This window comes from Coregonus clupeaformis, chromosome 19 (genome assembly GCF_020615455.1).
Source record: "Coregonus clupeaformis isolate EN_2021a chromosome 19, ASM2061545v1, whole genome shotgun sequence".
In the NCBI taxonomy this organism is placed as follows: domain Eukaryota; kingdom Metazoa; phylum Chordata; class Actinopteri; order Salmoniformes; family Salmonidae; genus Coregonus; species Coregonus clupeaformis.
The window spans coordinates 41,420,839-41,441,200 of NC_059210.1; the positions used below are offsets into that span (position 1 = coordinate 41,420,839).

General features: G+C 45.8%; 1 protein-coding gene across 3 annotated transcripts in view; it reads left to right on the forward strand.

Annotated features, from left to right (window-relative positions):
* Positions 1-20,362, forward strand: part of LOC121531907 (talin-2-like) — a 118,233-nt gene that overhangs the window by 91,638 nt on the left and 6,233 nt on the right. For 2 of the 3 annotated variants that reach the window (XM_041837450.2, XM_041837452.2), the window contains exons 36-51: positions 20-160; positions 2,468-2,649; positions 5,384-5,519; positions 5,605-5,706; positions 5,796-5,966; positions 6,159-6,305; positions 7,077-7,178; positions 7,298-7,417; positions 8,704-8,850; positions 16,405-16,571; positions 16,855-17,038; positions 17,496-17,621; positions 18,375-18,491; positions 19,126-19,311; positions 19,812-19,919; positions 20,091-20,196. In XM_041837450.2, the coding sequence (XP_041693384.1) occupies positions 20-160; positions 2,468-2,649; positions 5,384-5,519; positions 5,605-5,706; positions 5,796-5,966; positions 6,159-6,305; positions 7,077-7,178; positions 7,298-7,417; positions 8,704-8,850; positions 16,405-16,571; positions 16,855-17,038; positions 17,496-17,621; positions 18,375-18,491; positions 19,126-19,311; positions 19,812-19,919; positions 20,091-20,196 (2,242 nt within the window). The remainder of the gene's footprint in view (positions 1-19; positions 161-2,467; positions 2,650-5,383; positions 5,520-5,604; positions 5,707-5,795; positions 5,967-6,158; positions 6,306-7,076; positions 7,179-7,297; positions 7,418-8,703; positions 8,851-16,404; positions 16,572-16,854; positions 17,039-17,495; positions 17,622-18,374; positions 18,492-19,125; positions 19,312-19,811; positions 19,920-20,090; positions 20,197-20,362) is intronic. The other variant, XM_041837453.2, reaches the window with a different exon arrangement.

Here is a 20,362-nt window from a genome sequence, read left to right on the forward strand (position 1 = left end):
TCCTGTTGTTTTCTTCCAGGCCTTGGATGGGGACTTCTCAGAGGAGAACAGAAACAGGTGCCGTGTCGCGACAACTCCACTCATCGAGGCTGTAGAGAATCTATCCACATTTTCCTCCAACCCAGAGTTTGCTAGTATCCCTGCACAGATCAGCAATGAGGTTATTGTGCGATATATAAGCTCTTCAATGACAATGTGTATTTTCACTATCTGTATGAAAATGTAAATGCACATCTTGCTCAGAGTACTATTTTTTATCTCCTAAGAGATTTCTTCAGCCTACAGTGTCACGTTGTTTTATTTGTCTGGTTCCTCATACAGTGGGGGAAAAAAGTATTTAGTCAGCCACCAATTGTGCAAGTTCTCCCACTTAAAAAGATGAGAGGCCTGTAATTTTCATCATATGTACACGTCAACTATGACAGACAAATTGAGAAAAGAAAATCCAGAAAATCACATTGTAGGATTTTTTATGAATTTATTTGCAAATTATGGTGGAAAATAAGTATTTGGTCACCTACAAACAAGCATGATTTCTGGCTCTCACAGACCTGTAACTTCTTCTTTTAAGAGGCTCCTCTGTCCTCCACTCGTTACCTGTATTAATGGCACCTGTTTGAACTTGTTATCAGTATAAAAGACACCTGTCCACAACCTCAAACAGTCACACTCCAAACTCCACTATGGCCAAGACCAAAGAGCTGTCAAAGGACACCAGAAACAAAATTGTAGACCTGCACAAGGCTGGGAAGACTGAATCTGCAATAGGTAAGCAGCTTGGTTTGAAGAAATCAACTGTGGGAGCAATTATTAGGAAATGGAAGACATACAAGACCACTGATAATCTCCCTCGATCTGGGGCTCCACGCAAGATCTCACCCCGTGGGGTCAAAATGATCACAAGAACGGTGAGCAAAAATCCCAGAACCACACGGGGGGACCTAGTGAATGACCTGCAGAGAGCTGGGACCAAAGTAACAAAGCCTACCATCAGTAACACACTACGCCGCCAGGGACTCAAATCCTGCAGTGCGAGACGTGTCCCCCTGCTTAAGCCAGTACATGTCCAGGCCCGTCTGAAGTTTGCTAGAGTGCATTTGGATGATCCAGAAGAGGATTGGGAGAATGTCATATGGTCAGATGAAACCAAAATATAACTTTTTGGTAAAAACTCAACTCGTCGTGTTTGGAGGACAAAGAATGCTGAGTTGCATCCAAAGAACACCATACCTATGTGAAGCATGGGGGTGGAAACATCATGCTTTGGGGCTGTTTTTCTGCAAAGGGACCAGGACGACTGATCCGTGTAAAGGAAAGAATGAATGGGGCCATGAATCGTGAGATATTGAGTGAAAACCTCCTTCCATCAGCAAGGGCATTGAAGATGAAACGTGGCTGGGTCTTTCAGCATGACAATGATCCCAAACAAACCGCCCGGGCAACGAAGGAGTGGCTTCGTAAGAAGCATTTCAAGGTCCTGGAGTGGCCTAGCCAGTCTCCAGATCTCAACCCCATAGAAAATCTTTGGAGGGGAGTTGAAAGTCCGTGTTGCCCAGCGACAGCCCCAAAACATTACTGCTCTAGAGGAGATCTGCATGGAGGAATGGGCCAAAATACCAGCAACAGTGTGTGAAAACCTTGTGAAAACTTACAGAAAACGTTTGACCTGTGTCATTGCCAACAAAGGGTATATAACAAAGTATTGATAAACTTTTGTTATTGACCAAATACTTATTTTCCACCATAATTTGCAAATAAATTCATTAAAAATCCTACAATGTGATTTTCTGGATTTTTTTTCTCATTTTGTCTGTCATAGTTGACGTGTACCTATGATGAAAATTACAGGCCTCTCTCATCTTTTTAAGTGGGAGAACTTGCACAATTGGTGGCTGACTAAATACTTTTTTTCCCCACTGTATATTCTGTAATAAAAACGAGACGGCAAAGCTACTCCTACAGATTCCATGAATACATTGGTGACTACGGCATTCAATCCCCTTGAAATATCCCCTCCGATATAGAGCCAGTACAGAGTCGTTTGTGCAGGAAAGCTGGCGGGATTGGTTTGATGTACTATTTCCCTCTAATTTATTTAATGTTGGGAAATGGCTCAAGGAGAAATTGGATGTATTTTATGTTACAATCTAGCAGAAAGAGTCCTCACACAGCCCTAAAAGCTTTGACTGTTATCTGTTGGAGGGCAGTGTTTAACTGCCCTCTCTCTCAGCACAGCTGCTCTAATCTTCAGCATGTTAGTCTAACTGTCGAGGGAGGCTTTGGCTGCCATCATAAAGACTGAAGGTGTGCCTCTGCGTCTCCGTGTAAAGCAGAATAATATGAATAATAAGAGATCAGTGACAGCTGTGTAGTGTGTTGCTATTGAGCTGTTAGTTAGAGGCTCTTTAACCTGTGTTGTTTTATCACCTTCACTGTCCTCCCCTCTCTCCCTCTCTCCCATTTCCAGGGCTCGGCAGCCCAGGAGCCCATCATGCGTTCAGCCTGCTCCATGCTGGACAGCTCCACCCTGCTCCTGGAGACCGCCCGCTCGCTCATCATCAACCCCAAAGACCCGCCCACCTGGTCAATCCTGGCTGGGCACTCCCGCACCGTCTCTGACTCCATCAAGAGCCTCATCACCTCCATCAGGTCAGCACAGACCCCTCTGGTTCTGCACTATGGTGCTCTGGGTATTATCCTGTTAAGGCCTTGCCTGACAACTCACCCTGAATAGAATTCCACTGCTCTATCGATCGCTACATACATTCAGTCTGAATCTGCCATCCTAGAAGTTGTTTGTATGACTTCAAAAGTGAAGGGCGTTGTACAAAAAAAAAAAATCAGCGATTGGATCGTCTTTAAGAAATCTATCCAATCAGAGTATCAAAGTTGATAACAAATCAAAACAGTCAGAATGTGACAAGGTGTAAAATACAGAAGTCCAGAGTTTAATCCGTTTGCATAAATCAAACGCCCCAAGTGTCAAACGAAACTGTACAAGGGAAAACATCGACCTTGGCAATAACACAGCTCAACCGAGCTACACGCTCTCACAACAAAACAATCACTCACAAAGACAAGGGGAACAGAGGGAACACTTATACACATACTAATTAGGGGAATGAGCACCAGGTGTGTGTGACTGACAAGACATGACAAGTGGAGTGATGAGAATGGGATCGGCAGTAGCTAGTACTCCGGTGACGACGAACGCCGAAGCCTGACCGAACCCAGGAGGGGGGGCAGCCTCGGCGGAAGTCGTGACACAGAATGTGTTTGCATTCTAGAAATCGTAGGGGAGGGAGGCAAATCCAGACTCATGGTGGAGAAAAACGTCAGTTTGGCCAGAGCTATGGGGATGGGTAGCCAGGCTGGGTATGGGGGAGTTCAGCTATCTCTGAGTAACTGTCAGTTCCACTGAGTGGTGAGTCGTCATGGTAATTTATGGTGGCTGGGTTTCCACCTCCCATGTAATATGAAGAGGAATGCTCTAGGGCACTGATAAAGATGAGTAGGCAGAGTTCCGTGGAGGATCTGCTGTGCTGCTGGTGCTGCTTTGACCGCTTTCTTATACTGAGAAAGTCCCTCCTGCTGTTTTGAATAGAAGTGTCTCCCCTCATTATCTCACACCCACAGAGTAACTTGCCCCTTAGCTACAGAACATTTTGCATCTGGTCAACCTCTAGAGACCATGTTTGCAAAAAGTGTACCTAGTATACATGATTTCCCTTCTTTGAGGTCCTGTGATAATGCATTGAAAACCTGCTTGTAGAAGTACTGCCCATCACTAGCCGGCTACCAACCGGTTACTCAACCCTGCACCTTAGAGGCTGCTGCCCTATATACAAAGACATGGAATCACTGGCTACTTTAATAATGGAACACTAGTCACTTTAATAATGTTTACATACTGCTTTACTCATCTCATATGTACAGTACCAGTCAAAAGTTTGGACACACCTACTCATTCAAAGGTTTTTCTTTATTTTTACTATTTTCTACATTGTAGAATAGTGAAGACATCAAAACTATGAAATAACACATATGGAATCATGTAGTAACCAAAATATATTTTATATTTGAGATTCTTCAAATAGCCACCATTTGCCTTGATGACAGCTTTGCACACTCTTGGCATTCTCTCAACCAGCTTCACCTGGAATGCTTTTCCAACAGTCTTGAAGGAGTTCCCACATATGCTGAGCACTTGTTGGCTGCTTTTCCTTCACTCTGCGCTCCGACTCATCCCAAACCATCTCAATTGGGTTGAGGTCGGGGGATTGTGGAGGCCAGGTCATCTGATGCAGCACTCCATCACTCTCATTCTTGGTAAAATAGCCCTTACACAGCCTGGAGGTGTGTTGGGTCATTGTCCTGTTGAAAAACGAATGATATTCCCACTAAGCCCAAACCAGATGGGATGGTGTATCACTGCAGAATGCTGTGGTAGCCATGCTTGTTAAGTGTGCCTTGAATTCTAAATAAATCACAGACTGGTAACTCTAATGAACTTATCCTCTGCAGCAGAGGTAACTCTGGGTCTTCCATTCCTGTGGCGGTCCTCAGGGGAGCCAGTTTCATCATAGCGCTAGATGGTTTTTGCGACTGCACTTGAAGAAACTTTCAAAGTTCTTGAAATGTTCTGTATTGACTGACCTTCATGTCTTAAAGTAATGATGGACTGTCGTTTCGCTTTGCTTGTTTGAGCTGTTCTTGCCATAATATGAACTTGGTCTTTTACCAAATAGGGCTATCTTCTGTATACCCCCCCTACCTTGTCACAACACAACTGATTGGCTCAAACGCATTAAGAAGGAAAGAAATTCCACAAATTAACTTTTAAGAAGGCACACCTGTTAATTGAAATGCATTCCAGGTGACTACCTCATGAAGCTGGTTGAGAGAATGCCAAGAGTGTGTGCAAAGCTGTCATCAAGGCAAAGGGTGGCTGCTTTGAAGAATCTCAAATATAAAATATATTTAGATTTGTTTAACACTTTTTTGGTTACTACATGTTTCCTTATGTGTTATTTCATAGTTTTGATGTCTTCACTATTATTCAAAAAATTGTAAAAATTAAGAAAAACCCTTGAATGAGGAGGTGTGTCCAAATTTTTGACTGGTAGCGTATATACTGTATTCTATTCTACTGTATTTTAGGCAATGCCCCTCCAACATTGCTCGTCCTTATATTTATATATTTCTTAATTCCATTATTTTACTTTTGATTTGTGTATTGTTGTGAATTGTTAGATGCTACTGCACTGTTGGAGCTAGGAACACAAGCATTTCGCTACACCCACAATAACATCTGCTAAATATGTGTATGTGACCAATAAAATGTGATTCGATTTGTTCATATGTATCATGATACTGTTGGTAGGGACAAAGCGCCAGGGCAGAGGGAGTGTGACTACTCCATTGATAACATCAACAAGTGTATCCGGGACATCGAGCAGGCTTCTCTAGCTGCTGTGGGCCAGAGCCTACAGGGATGTAGGGATGACATCTCTTTGGAAGTAAGTTTGAATTGTCAAATGATCACTATAATGGCTTTTTCTTCATTTTCATTTTCCCCATCGTAATTCTTTGCTGCCCCCTTAGGCTTTGCAGGAGCAGCTGACATCGTCGGTGCAGGAGATTGGACATCTCATCGATCCCATCAATACTGCAGCCAGGGGTGAAGCTGCCCAGCTGGGGCACAAGGTACTAGTCTGGGACCATTCACCTATAGGGAGAAATTCATGTTTCCTAGATCTGTGTTTCATACTGTTACATGATACTGTCTCTCCCAGGTGACCCAGCTGGCCAGCTACTTTGAGCCCCTCATCGTTGCGTCTGTTGGCCTGGCCTCTAAGATTGTCGACCAGCAGCAGCAGATGAACATCCTGGACCAGACCAAGACCCTGTCAGAATCTGCCCTGCAGATGCTCTATGCAGCCAAGGAGGGAGGTGGAAACCCCAAGGTAATGTTACTGTATAACACAGTGCACAGAGGCCATGTTTGAGCAATGGAGCAGTACGTAATTAGTATAGATTTGTGTGCACCTCATTCCACAATCTATCATATTCCTTATTGTAGTTGCATAGCCATGTGTATTGTTATGAAGAAGATTGTTGAGTTTCACAGTGGTCTGGTGTATTTACTGCGTGTCCAGGCGGCCCACACCCACAACGCCATAGCGGAGGCTATCCAGCTAATGAAGGAGGCTGTGGACGACATCATGGTGACGCTGAATGAGGCGGCCAGCGAGGGTGGCATGGTGGGAGGCATGGTGGAGGCTATTGCTGAGGCCATGAGCAGGGTGAGTGGGGTTGGTGTCCTGTACAGCAGGGTGTAGTAGTGTGTATGTGTGTACATGTGAGTGTACAGTATATCACAGGAGGTTGGTGGCACTTTAATTGGGAAGAATGGGCTCGTGGTAATGACTGGAGCGGAATCAGTGGAATGGTAGCAAATACATCAAACACATGGTTTCCAGGTGTTTGATGCCATTCCATGTGCTCCGTTCCGGACATTATTATGAGCCATCACTGGTGTGTGTACTGTGGCCCCAAGCAGCTCAGGAGTAGAGCTCTGCTGAGAACACTCATCTCTTCCTACTGCTTTAAGATGTCTCCACCACGGTGGGCGGGCAGAAAAACATCCTCTAACTGACACTCATTAGTGAGATGGATGGGAAGTGTCAGGTCCAGGCCTCAGAGCTGTCAGCTGTCACTCATCCACTGGCTGTCACCCTCCTTCTCCTGAGATCTGTCACAGACTTGATGATGGAGCTCATAATAATAAATTATGCCTGCATATTTGATTGCCTGAATGCTTCTATCAGATGTTGTTCTCTATATGTTTCCAACCTATTGAATTCGATTTATGTTTCTGCATAGAAAATAACACATTGCGCAGCCTTATGTGGATATTTGCATTCTGCAACATATTTATGCATAGAGTTCATTGAATAAAGAAAAGCTTTATTCAAATGTGTGGTAGATGCTTGGTTGATATTCATATGTGTAGATTATGTACAGTAAGTAGCTAGGTTGAATATATTAAACGAGCCGTGGTTTTCCCTCTGCAGTTGGATGAGGGCAATCCCCCTGAACCAGAAGGATCCTTTGTGGATTACCAGACCACCATGGTGAAATACTCCAAGGCCATCGCCATCACAACTCAGGAGATGGTGAGCACAAACAACTACCCCCTAAATATGCAATGTATCCTTATAGATGTACCTCTTCATCATTTCTGAAATAACTATATCACAGTCATGTTATGACCTTGTTCTGATTGTGTCCCCAGATGACTAAGTCAGTGACGTGTCCAGAGGAGCTGGGTGGCCTGGCCTCTCAGGTGACTGTAGACTACAGCCAGTTAGCCCACCAAGGTCGCCTGGCAGCTGCCACCGCAGAACCAGATGAGGTGAGAGGTCAAGCGGTGCCTATGGGTGCACTGTCAAAGCAGGATACTGTTAAAATATGGGATAATTTTTCTGTGGTGCCCCTATAGGCAAGCCCTATGGGAGATTCTCAATTGGTTTGCTCAACTCCTCCATCCTCTTTCACCTTCCTCCGTCCTCTCCTCGCCTCCTTTTGAAAAAGGTAAAAGGTAACCGAGGAGAGGAGAAGAAATGTGGAAACAAATGTGCTTGTATGAAATGAGACTCTCCTTCTTCACTCGAGTGGCATTGTGCAAATTACGTTTACAGGGGTGGAATCTCAAATTAAATGTGTAAAGTAGTAAAAATAAATGTAGCTAGACATTTTATAAATAAAAGGATAAGTAGCATATTGTTTTTAAATATGTGTATAAGTAAACAACAGCTGATTCAAAGGGTGTGGCGGATCTCAAAAATCTTCCACGAAGGACTCAGGTGATACTCTTGTACTTCCTCGGCGGGAGGAGGCTATCGAGGAGACCAGGACACTCCTCTGTTTGCCCTAAAAACCAATTGACACTCTCCTTGACCCCTCAACCACTTATCGGTTTCCGGGTCACAGAGGAGAGAGGATGGAGGAGGAGAGGACAGTCTTTTTCCCAAATGAGAATCTCCCTTGTCTTTATACGGCAACATATCAAAAGAGATTTCAGATGCAAGAGACTTGCATATGCTTAGAAATTATGCAGAAATATCACACATATATGCAGATATGTCACAGGGTGGATGGCATTCTTTGAAATGATGCATCTTCCTTGAGGCTGTACTTGATAGTGTGAGATCAAACTCTGGAATATATTTCCACCTCTCAAACCTCATTCTCTCTGTCTCAGCTGCACCCACATAGTCTGTTTAATGCTCATCTCTGAGAGGGAGACCGCTATCTATTGTGTGTGAAAACATAGCCTAATCACCACACACTCTTATCAATTCTCTTTACATAACTGGATGCTGGAAACCCTTGTTACCATAGCGACATTGTACCCATCCAAGCCTAAAAGCCTATAGTGATGCTGGTAATGAAGTACCACCCACCCATTCATTTCTGTGTCAGGAAATTAAAGGTGTAGTACCATCAGTCCCTCTCAGGTGCTGGAAATCAGTTTTTACCCAGCAGCCTGATAAGAGGCAGTCAGTCAGTCAGTCAGTCAGTCAGTCAGTCAGTCAGTCGAGGACATGATGAAACATTGTCTGCTGTGTGGAAGGAGGCAGGGAGTGGGTGAGATGGCTCTGTAGTACTGATGGACTGGCTGTCTGGCTGTGCTTGCAGGTGGGCTTCCAGATCAAGACACGGGTCCAGGAGCTGGGCCATGGATGTATCTACCTGGTTCAGAAGGCTGGGGCCCTGCAAATGAGCCCCACTGACAGCTTCTCCAAGAGGGAGCTCATTGAGTGTGCCCGTGCCGTCACTGAGAAGGTAGGCTGGGAACGGGGCTGATATAGTATAATTATTTGCCTGAACCTTGTGGTAAATTGTGATAACTTTGAAGTCTTTAGGTTTAATTTATTTGCACCAGAGAAAATAAGTAATAAACAACAATACAGATTTAAAAAATAACAACATAAAAACAGTGTGGAGGTGTGGTTGGAAGCCCAAGGGCTTATATAAAAACCACACCACAAAAAAACAATATACAATACATAAGTAAAAAAAATAAAAAAGGTTTGCTAAAACAAATGAACTGATCAGCAATCACAAATAAAACAGTATATGTTTTGTTTAAATGTGTGGATTTGAGTGCGTGAGAGTTGGGCTATATGGAGGAGATTACTGAGTAGTTTGGTTCATCAGGCTGACCCCCAGTCTTTGCTTGAAGTTATTGAGGGATGATGAGGTTTGGTAATGTGAAGATAAGAATTCCAGAGTATGGTACCTCTGTATCTGGTAGAGAATTGACTATGTGAGGTGCGGCAGTGGGGAGGGTGAAGGTTATCAAAGTATCTTGTGTTATATAGATGGATTTCAGAATTAACCTGGAAGAATCCATTGAAGGGTTTAGGTAAACTGTCTGGGAGGGATGAGTATTTGTAGATGCATAATTGGCGGAAATGTACGTCGTAAATAGACAATATATTGCGTTTCTTAAACAAAGCCAGGTAATTAGAAGAGGTGGCTAGTCTTGCAAATGTATTTTGTATGATGAGTAATTTGTGTAGGTAGGAGGCATACAGGATGTACTGGCCCAGACAATGTACAGTAAATGAGATGTGGGTAAATTAAGCAATAGTAAAGAGTTAGGAAGCAAGCCTGATGAACCAAACCGCTAATCTAAGTCTGCAATGTTATAATCTGAATGCCAAAAAATAAATGTCAGTTGATTTGTTCTGCACCTTTGCTTTTGTGACTGCATATTAACATTACTAGGCTTCGAGGATTTCTACTTTAAGTGAAAGAGAGAATGTTATTCCCTTGAACGGCAGTTGCTTACTGTGTTCTGGGTCTGATGCCGGTAACAGAATCACTAAGGGGTTTTTGTGAAGAAAGAGTCCAGGTGTGAATGTTGTTTTGGTGTCATGGGAATAGCTGAGAATCGGCTCTAAGGATAATGGATTTTTATAATGGAGCATTCTCCACTGTGACTGAAAGACCTTATCCCCCTGAGCCCTGTGGCTGGGGGAAGAACTGTGGGAGTGAGTAAAGCAGACCTACATTAGCTGTGAAAACACTGTTTTTGCTATGTGTTGTACACAACTTGTGCTGTACAGTAGCTGTGAATATGAATATCAATTCAGTGCTTCAGTTCATACTCTCATGATTACACTTACTGTACATAGTGAAATTAGACCAATTAATCATTTCTGTGACCCTAGCACTAGCAGAAGATATAGCTGATTTTCAATGAGTCTGCATTAGAATTTCTCTCCTCACCCACCGTATGATTTCATTCAAGACTAATTTCAGACATGAATAATTTGTGGCCTCATGCATGTGGGGAGCTGGACCTTGAGGTGCCTCATTTGAATGCTTGTGAGGGACTGTAGACGTCTGTCTCTGTCTGGATTAGGAAGGATAGAGAGCACTGTGTGATGCAGCGTCCAGAGTCATTAGTTTAATGTGTCTGTGCAGCAGTAGGCTCAGGGCTAATGCACGGTTCCCCCTCTCTCTCCTGCTGCCAGCTCCCTGCTCAGTCCAGCTCTCTCAGATTGCCTCACAGTCGGCCCTCCCATTACCTTGATTCAGATCTTGATTTGAATGCAAATGGGAAGCTTTAATCAAATTACGATTTCACCAACACATTATTTGGTGATGGTGGATCATGAACTGTAAGCCGTGGATCCTGAGTGGTGGTTGTCATTCACAGATAATATCAGATGATATGCCACAGCTCCTTTGTTTTCTCTTAACAACATAAGGTCAAAGGGAATGATTAGTTTATGATCATGCTGTGTTTGGATGTTTATTGAGATAGACCCGGAGGTGCTGCTGTTAATCCACACCACTCTCTCACTTGAGTATCTTACCTAGTAATTTTTGGACAAGAGGAACACCTACGTGAGAATGCTATTCATTGACTACAGCTCAGCATTCAACACCATAGTGCCCTCAAAGCTCATCACTAAGCTAAGGATCCTGGGACTAAACACCTCCCTCTGCAACTGGATCCTGGACTTCCTGACAGGCCGCCCCCAAGTGGTAAGGGTAGGTAACAACACATCTGCCACACTGATCCTCAACACGGGGGCCCCTCAGGGATGCGTGCTCAGTCCCCTCCTGTACTCCCTGTTCACCCATGACTGCATGGCCAGGCACGACTCCAACACCATCATTAAGTTTGCCGACGACACAACAGTGGTAGGCCTGATCACCGACAACGATGAGACAGCCTATAGGGAGGAGGTCAGAGACCTGGCCGTGTGGTGCCAGGACAACAACCTCTCCCTCAACGTGACCAAGACAAAGGAGATGATTGTGGACTACAGGGAAAAAAAGAGGACTGAGCACGCCCCCATTCTCATCGACGGGGCTGTAGTGGAACAGGTTGAGAGCTTCAAGTTCCTTGGTGTCCACATCACCAACGAACTATCATGGTCCAAACACACCAAGACAGTCGTGAAGAGGGCACGACAAAGCCTATTCCCCCTCAGGAGACTGAAAAGATTTGGCATGGGTCCTCAGATCCTCAAAGAATTCTACAGCTGCACCATGGTATGGCAACTGCTTGGCCTCCGACCGCAAGGCACTACAGAGGGTAGTGCGTACGGCCCAGTACATCACTGGGGCCAAGCTTCCTGCCATCCAGGACCTCTATACCAGGCGGTGTCAGAGGAAAGCCCTCAAAATTGTCAAAGACTCCAGCCACCCTAGTCATAGACTGTTCTCTCTGCTACCGCACGGCAAGCGGTACCGGAGTGCCAAGTCTAGGTCCAAAAGACTTCTCAACAGCTTCTACCCCCAAGCCATAAGACTCCTGAACAGCTAATCATGGCTACCCGGACTATTTGCACTGCCCCACCACCCCATCCTTTTACGCTGCTGCTACTCTGTTAATTATTTATGCATAGTCACTTTAACTCTGCCCACATGTACATATTACTTCAACTACCTCAACTAGCCGGTGCCCCCGCACATTGACTCTGCACCGGTACCCCCCTGTATATATAGCCTCCCTACTGTTATTTTATTTTACTTCTGCTCTTTTTTTCTCAACACTTTTTTTTTTTTTTTTTTTTTTTTTAACTTTTTTGTTAAAAATAAATGCACTGTTGGTTAAGGGCTGTAAGTAAGCATTTCACTGTAATGTCTGCACCTGTTGTATTCAGCGCATGTGGCCAATAAAATTTGATTTGATTTGATCAAATGTTTGCTCTTTTTGTAGCTTTGGCAACTGTGTGTGTTTTCTATACCTGTTCGCTCGTCTCCCTATAGGCTTTACAGACGCTCCCCACCCCTTGGCTGCAACACTTCTAATTTAGTGTACCCTGCACGCACAACCCATGTGGAATTTCGGGTCTCTGGCAGCGTTTGGAACTGCCAATCTGTGGTCAAGAACACCAAGTTAATCTCAGCCTATGCTGAGAGAACACTGCTACTCCAGCTGCTCTTTTTTCATCTGACTACGTTTTCTCTCATAGTCCGAGAGCATCTGGTCGTCGCGGTAGTGGCACAGGTCTACTCATTTCTCCTTAGTGGAGATTTTCTATTTTCTCCCTCTCTCACCTGTCCATCTCCTCATTTGAATTCCATGCTGTCACTGTCACTTGTCCACTCAAGCTTAACATTATTGTCATTTATCGCCCACCAGGTGCTCTTGGAAAGTTCCTCAATGAGCTTTACACCTTGATAAGCTAATTTCCTGACGATGGCTCACAGCTCTTCGTACTTGACGACTTCAACCTCCCGACGTCTGCCTTCGATTCATTTCTTTCCAACTCTCTCTTTCCACTCCTTGCTTCTTTATGCCTCACCCTTTCCCAGTCCCCTCCAACTCACAAGGCAGGCAATACGCTTGACCTCATCTTTACTAGAGGCTGCTCGCCTACTAATCTCACTGAAACCCCCCTCCAGGTCTCTGATCACTACTTTGTTTCCTTTTCTGTCTCCCTTTCCTCCAACCTCAACACTCAGCCCCTACCCAGATGGTCATACACCGTCGCAATATTCGCTCTCTCCTCTTCTATCCTATCATCTTCTCCTCTTCTATCCTATCATCTTTCCCTTCTGCTAAATCTATCTCCCTCCTGTCTCCTGATTCTGCCTCTGTCGACCCTACTCTCCTCCCTTTCCGCAACCTATGACTCGCCCCGACCCCTTTACTCCCAGCTGGCTCGGCCCTCCCCTCCTACTCTGTGGCTGACTCAAACTAAATGCATGCTCTTCAATCGAACGCTGCTGGCACCCGCCCACCCGACTAGAATAACTACTCTCTGCGGGTCTGACCTAGAGTATGTGGACAACTACAAATACCTAGGTGTCTGGTTAGACTGTAAAATATCCTACCACACTCCCATTAAGCATCTCCAATCCAAAGTTAAATCTAGAATCGGCTTCCTATTTCGCAACAAAGCCTCCTTCACTCATGCTGCCAAACATGCCCTCGTTAAACTGACTATCCTACCGATCCTTGACTTCGGCGATGTCATTTACAAAATAGCCTCCAACACTCTGCAAATTGGATGTAGTCTATCACAGTGCCATCCGTTTTGTCACCAAAGCCCCATATACTACCCACCACTGTGACCTGTACGCTGTTGTTGGCTGGTCCTCACTACATATTCGTCGCCAAACCCACTGGCTCCAGGTCATCTATAAATCACTGCTAGGCAAATCCCCGCCTTATCTTAGCTCATTGGTCACCATAGCAACACCCACCCGTAGTATACGCTCCAGCAGGTATATCTAACTGGTCATCCACAAAGCCAACACCTCCTTTGGCTGCCATTCCTTCCAGTTCTCTGCTGCCAATGACTGGAACGAACTGCAAAAATCTCTGAAGCTGGAGACTCTTGTCTCCCTCACTAACTTTAAGCATCAGTTGTCAGAGCACCTTACCGACCACTGCACCTGTACACAGCCCATCTGAAATTAGCCCACCCAACTACCTCATCCCCATATTGTTATTTATTTTGCTAATTTGCACCCCAGTATCTCTATTTGCACATCATCTCTTGCACATCTATCATTCCAGTGTTAATACTAAATTGTAATTATTTTGCACTATGGCCTATTTATTGCCTTACCTCCATAACTTGCTACATTTGCACACACTGTATATATATTTTCTGTTGTATTTTAGACTTTATGTTTTGTTTACCCCATATGTAACTCTGTGTTGTTGTTTTTTATTGCACTGCTTTATATTGGCCAGGTCACAGTTGTAAATGAGAACTTGTTCTCAACTGGCTTACCTGGTTAAATAAAGGTGAAAAAAAAATGGTGCGCTTACTGAACAGGGCTGCGGGCAGCTGAGCGAAAATTGAGGAAAACTAAACTTCCAGAGGACCTATCATCCTTTCACACCCTCCTCTCTACATTCTCTTCCTCTGTATCCACTGCTAAAGCCCTAGAAAACTATTTTCCACCTTCTCCTCCCTCCTTAATCCTCCACCCCTCCCCCTCCCTCCTCCCTCTGTGGACAACTTTGTCAACCACTTTGAAAAGAAGGTTGAGGACATCCGCTCCTCATTCACTCAGCCTATTGAGTCCACTGGTCTCACTCACACAGAACTACCCTACGTCTTGACCTCTTTCTCCCGTCTCTCTCCAGATGACATCCTGCGACTAGTGAGGTCTGGCCGCCCGACAACCTGCCCGCTCGACCCCATCCCCTCCTCCCTTCTCCATACCATCTCTGTGGACCTTCTCCCATTCCTTACTTCCCTCATCAACTTATCCCTGACCACTGGCTGTGTCCCCTCTGACTTCAAAATAGCCCAAGTCACTCCCCTCCTCAAGAAACCAACACCGACTCATCGACATAAAAAACTATAGACCTGTATCCCTTCTTTCTTTTCTTTCCAAAACACTTGAGCGTGCTGTCTCTGATCAACTTTCTCGTTATCGCTCACCCTAACCAATTAGGTTTCAAGACGGGTCACTCAACCGAGACTGCTCTTCTCTGTGTCACGGAGGCTCTCCACACTGCCAAAGCTGACTCTCTCTCCTCTGTTCTCATCCTCCTAGATCTATCCACTGCCTTTGACACCGTGAATCATCAGATCCTCCTCTCCACCCTCTCAGGGCATCTCAGGCTCTGCACACTCTTGGATTGTATCTTACCTGGCAGGCCGCTCCTACCAGGTGACGTGGAGAGGATCTGTGTCTACACCACATAATCTCATTACTGGTGTTCCCCAGGGCTCGGTTCTAGGCCCTCTCCTCTTCTCTCTATACACCAAGTCACTGGGCTCCATCATATCCTCACATGGTCTCTCCTATCATTGCTATGCGGATGACACTCAACTACTTTTCTCCTTCCCCCCCCTTCTGACACCCAGGTAGTGACATGCATCTCTGCGTGCCTGGCAGATTTCTCAACTTGGATGTCGGCCAACCGCCTCAAGCTCAACCTCGACAAGACGGAGCTGCTCTTCCTCCCAGGGAAGGCCTTCCCACTCAAAGACCTCTCCATCACAGTTGACAACTTCACAGTGTCACCCTCCCAGAGTGCAAAGAACCTTGGCGTGACCCTGGACAACACCCTGTCGTTCTCTGCAAACATCAAGCTTCTGCAGGTTCATGCTCTACAACATCCGTAGCGTACAACCCTACCTCACACAAGTCCTAATCCAGGCACTTGTCATCTCCCGTCTGGACTACTGCAACTGGACTACTGCAACTCGCTGTTGGCTGGGCTCCGCGCTTGTGCCATCAAACCCCTGCAACTTATCCAGAACGCTGCAGCCCGCCTGGTTTTCAACCTTCCCAAGTTCTCTCATGTCACCCCGCTCCTCCGAACACTCCACTGGCTTCCAGTCGAATCTCTCATCCACCACAAGACCATGGTGCTTACCTACGGAACAGCAAGAGGAACTGCCCATCCCTACTTTCAGGCTATGCTCAAACCCTACACTCCAACCCGAGCACTCCTTTCTGCCACCTCAGGTCCCCTACGGGAGGGCAGCTCCCGCTCAGCCCAGTCCAAGCTCTTCTCTGTGCTAGCATCCCAATGATGGAACCAGCTTCCCCCTGAAGCTTGGCCCTCCCACCCCTATGGGAGGACAGCAGAGTCCCTTCCCATCTTCCAAAAACTTCTCAAACCCTACCTCTTCAAACAGTATCTTAAATAATCCTCCTCACCTAGATTTTAACACCCCCCCCCTCTCCCCCAAACCCTCCCCTCCCTTTCTCGCTCTGACTCTACTGATAGCTAAACATTTACTTTCTATGCCTGTGATATGTGGTTGTCCCACCTAGCTGTCTTAAGATGGATGCACTAACTGTAAGTCGCTCTAGGTAAGAGTGTCTGCTAAATTACTAAAATGTAATCATGTGTTGTATGTTGCGTCCCCTGTCTGTCTGCTGTCCATGCAGGTTTCCATGGTGCTGTCTGCACTGCAGGCAGGTAACAAAGGTACTCAGGCCTGCATCACAGCAGCCAGTGCTGTCTCAGGCATCATCGCTGACCTCGACACCACCATCATGTTCGCCTCGGCTGGAACACTCAACCCCGAGAAAGAAGAGACCTTCGCTGACCACAGGTGAGACTAGAGCAGGTCACAGTAATGAGGTGAACACTAATCTGTTGAGGAGATTACCTTGGGCCAAACTCATTATGTCCACAGAAACCACAAGTCAAGTAGTGGTCAATGAAGCAATAGAATAGAATGCATGGACTTTGACCTCATACAATATGTCTTTCTTTTAAGGAAAGGGACTGTCTCTTCCCATGAACTGCAACTGTATGACTATAGAGTGTTCAATTCAATAAATCTTTATTTATCCCAATGGGTATTTGACAAGATGTTGTGTGGTGTCCCTCAGGGAGAGCATTCTGAAGACAGCCAAGGCTCTAGTGGAGGACACTAAGCTGCTGGTGTCTGGGGCAGCGTCCAGTCAGGACAGACTGGCCCAGGCTGCCCAGTCCTCAGCCAAGACCATCACCATGCTCACTGACGTGGTCAAACTGGGAGCCACCAGCATGGGCTCTGACGACCCAGAGACTCAGGTAATACACTGACCACACCATGTTGGATAGAAATGACAACACATAAATGTAACGCTACAACAATCTTTCATTCTAAATTCAAAAACTAATTTTTTCCCCTGATAAATCTGTCCTATTTCTATATGTCCACATATTTATATTACACACCTCTAAATAGTCCAATAGTGATTTAACATGTATGCCCATGTATTCTATAAAGGTCACCCTGATAGACCTGTACTGTTCTGTTAGTCTTTTGTCATTCTGTCTAGCCATTCTGTAATCAGGCCTTTTGACACATACTTTTCCTCCCTGTGTATCTCTCCCCTCCACACTATCAGAAGCATAGCTCCAGGTAGAAGTGATAAGGCCAGGCTCTGTTAAAATCTTTACCTCAGGTAGGCATGATAAACCTGTACTCTGTCCATTGTATTGTATTAATGTGGTCTCTTTCCTTCTTCTCCCTCCCTCCCCTAAGGTGGTCCTCATAAATGCGGTGAGAGACGTGGCCAAGGCTCTAGCTGAGCTCATCGGCGCCACCAAGTGTGCTTCAGGCAAGCCAGCTGACGACCCGTCCATGTATCAGCTGAAGAGTGCTGCCAAGGTACTGTAAGACAAACACTGCTCTAACATAGAGAATACCACACAGAATGTTACACACTTTGGAGTGTCTATTTGTCTATTCAGCCGCCCTTGTTTTACAGAAATGAAGCAGATCATATCTATACAAGATGCTGTCTCTGTGTCATGGCAGTATGTTCTCCAGGAAACACATATGGTCCTGTTTCCAGAAGGATATGACAGTTCCCTTATCATTGTGTGTGTGTGTGTGTGTGTGTGTGTGTGTGTGTGTGTGTGTGTGTGTGTGTGTGTGTGTGTGTGTGTGTGTGTGTGTGTGTGTGTGTGCGTGCGCACCCTTGAACGTGCGTGCCACTGTAGCAGTGTCACTGAGATGGGTATCAGGGTGTGTGTGACTCATGCTTGTCACAGGGGGTGTGAACTCTGAGCAATCTGTGATCACCACTGTGACTAGAGGACTAGAGAGGCTCCTTATCTCCCACACTCTGTGGAGAGAGAGCCACTGACTGGGGCTTTTACTGAAGCCCCGCCTGCCGTGTCCTTTCTACTCAGAATATCCAAGGAAAACTAGTTTTTTGGGGTTTTTGCTTCAAGGTTTTTTCCTCCTGGTCTGAAATGTGTATAGTATTGTCCTTCTTTACTGTTGCCATTCTATCTGGGCTGTGTCTACTGAGACCCCATTCTGGTCTCTGGTGCTAGTGGGAGACAATTCCACCTGCTGGCCTGACTCTCTGTGTTCAGTGAGTGTCACATTTCTCTCTCTCTTTATCTCTGACAGGTGATGGTTACCAACGTGACGTCCCTGCTGAAGACTGTGAAGGCAGTGGAGGATGAGGCTACTCGCGGGACGAGGGCACTGGAGGCCACCATTGAGTGCATCAAACAGGAGTTGACAGTAAGACGCCCTGAAAGTCTCCCCTCGCCACTCTGTACTAGTGGGATATCATAGAGGAGACACAGGCTGCCAGGCTGGTTAAAGAAAGGGAGGTGTGGCGGTGTACCTAAGTGTTTTTTACTCAACCTTAAACTCTCTGATATCTAGTCCACCTTTGCCTCCTCTCCTCCTTTCCACTCCTCCCCAAAGCCCTGCAGTCTTCTCATTGCTCTGATCAGGGATTGTGTAGCAGACACAGGGGGAAAGAGAGCATGAAATGTTCATCAGCTTTTTTTTCTAGTGATTTACTGCTAATCCTTATCAGTGCACCCTCAGGACCACAACAGGCGTTACCTAGGCTGCAGCGGCAAAATCCAAATCAAACACAGCTCACTTAGCTCACAATTACAGTGGCATCAATAATACTAGGACATTTGTCCACCTCACTTGTTTACTCTAACAGTGGTCATGACCCCGGGCTGACTGTTGACAGTTCTAGACTAACAATGATAAAGGCCAGGAGTATTTTCTGGTCAGGTCATATGGTCAGAAACAACTCCTGTCCTTAGTAATGATGAACCAACCTGTAAATGAAAGTAGATCACCCTCAGTGGCTGTCAGTGCAGTCACAGTGACTCATGCTGTGTGTGCACAGGTGTTCCAGTCCAAGGACGTCCCCGAGAAGTCGACCACACCAGAAGAGTTCATCCGCATGACAAAGGGCATCACCACGGCAACGGCCAAGGCTGTGGCAGCAGGAAACTCTGCCCAGCAGGAGCACGTCATCGCCACGGCCAACCTGAGCCGCAAAGCCATCTCTGATATGCTGACCACCTGCAAGGTGATAATCCACCCCAGCTCTGCCAACTAAGGCCTCACATCCTCTCACTGACACCACATCACTCCCATATTGCCGCTTTGCCAGGAAAAAACATGAAAGCAGGGCAGCAGGGGCTAGTTCATATGGCTGGTGTGACTCACACTGTTCAATGTCACTCAGTCTGGAACGTTAGTCATGATGTCCTTCAGGCACATCACAAAAGTGGACAGTAAGTGAACAGACCAGGGAAAAAGGAGAAAAAGGCTGATGGCGAGCTTAACAAAATGACTTTCGCTGCCCCACATATCAATGATGTAGCAATGCAGTAGCGATATTAAGGCTGTAGTTCTAAAAAGGAGAGCCTAGTGGTCTTCAGCATACCTTTTAGACACCTTTTATATATTACTTTGCCTTGATAGTCAACATCATTAGGCAGAGAACCTTATTTTCTGCAAATAATATATAAACGTCCAGTCTCTTGTATGTTTTGAAAATGTTGTTGTTGTCTCGCTTCCCTCTAGCAAGCGGCCTGTCATCCAGAGGTGAGTGAGGAGGTGAGGAATAAGGCCCTGCACTACGGGTCAGAGTGCACCACTGGATACATCGACCTGCTGGAGCAAGTACTGCTGGTGAGATGGAGAATACAATACATCACACAGACAACACCTAACCTCTGTTCGCTTGGCCTGATAACATGTGGCTCCATGATTGTTGTGTGTGTGTGTGTGTGTGTGTGTGTGTGTGTGTGTGTGTGTGTGTGTGTGTGTGTGTGTGTGTGTGGGGTGCGCGTGTGTGTCCAGGTGCTCCAGAAGCCCACAGCGGACCAGAGGCAGCAGCTGGCGGTACACTCCAAGTGCGTGGCGGGGTGTGTGACAGAGCTCATCCAGACTGCTGAGGCCATGAAGGGTGAGGCTGCCACACACACATTCACCTAGAGAAGCATAGTTAGACCAGACTACAGCATATTGCAGAGACCCAGTATACCATTCTGACAATTTATTCAAACAGTAGCACACAATGTAAATGAGTTTAGAGATGTTTTCTTCCCAGGGCCTATAATGGCCTTGTGTGA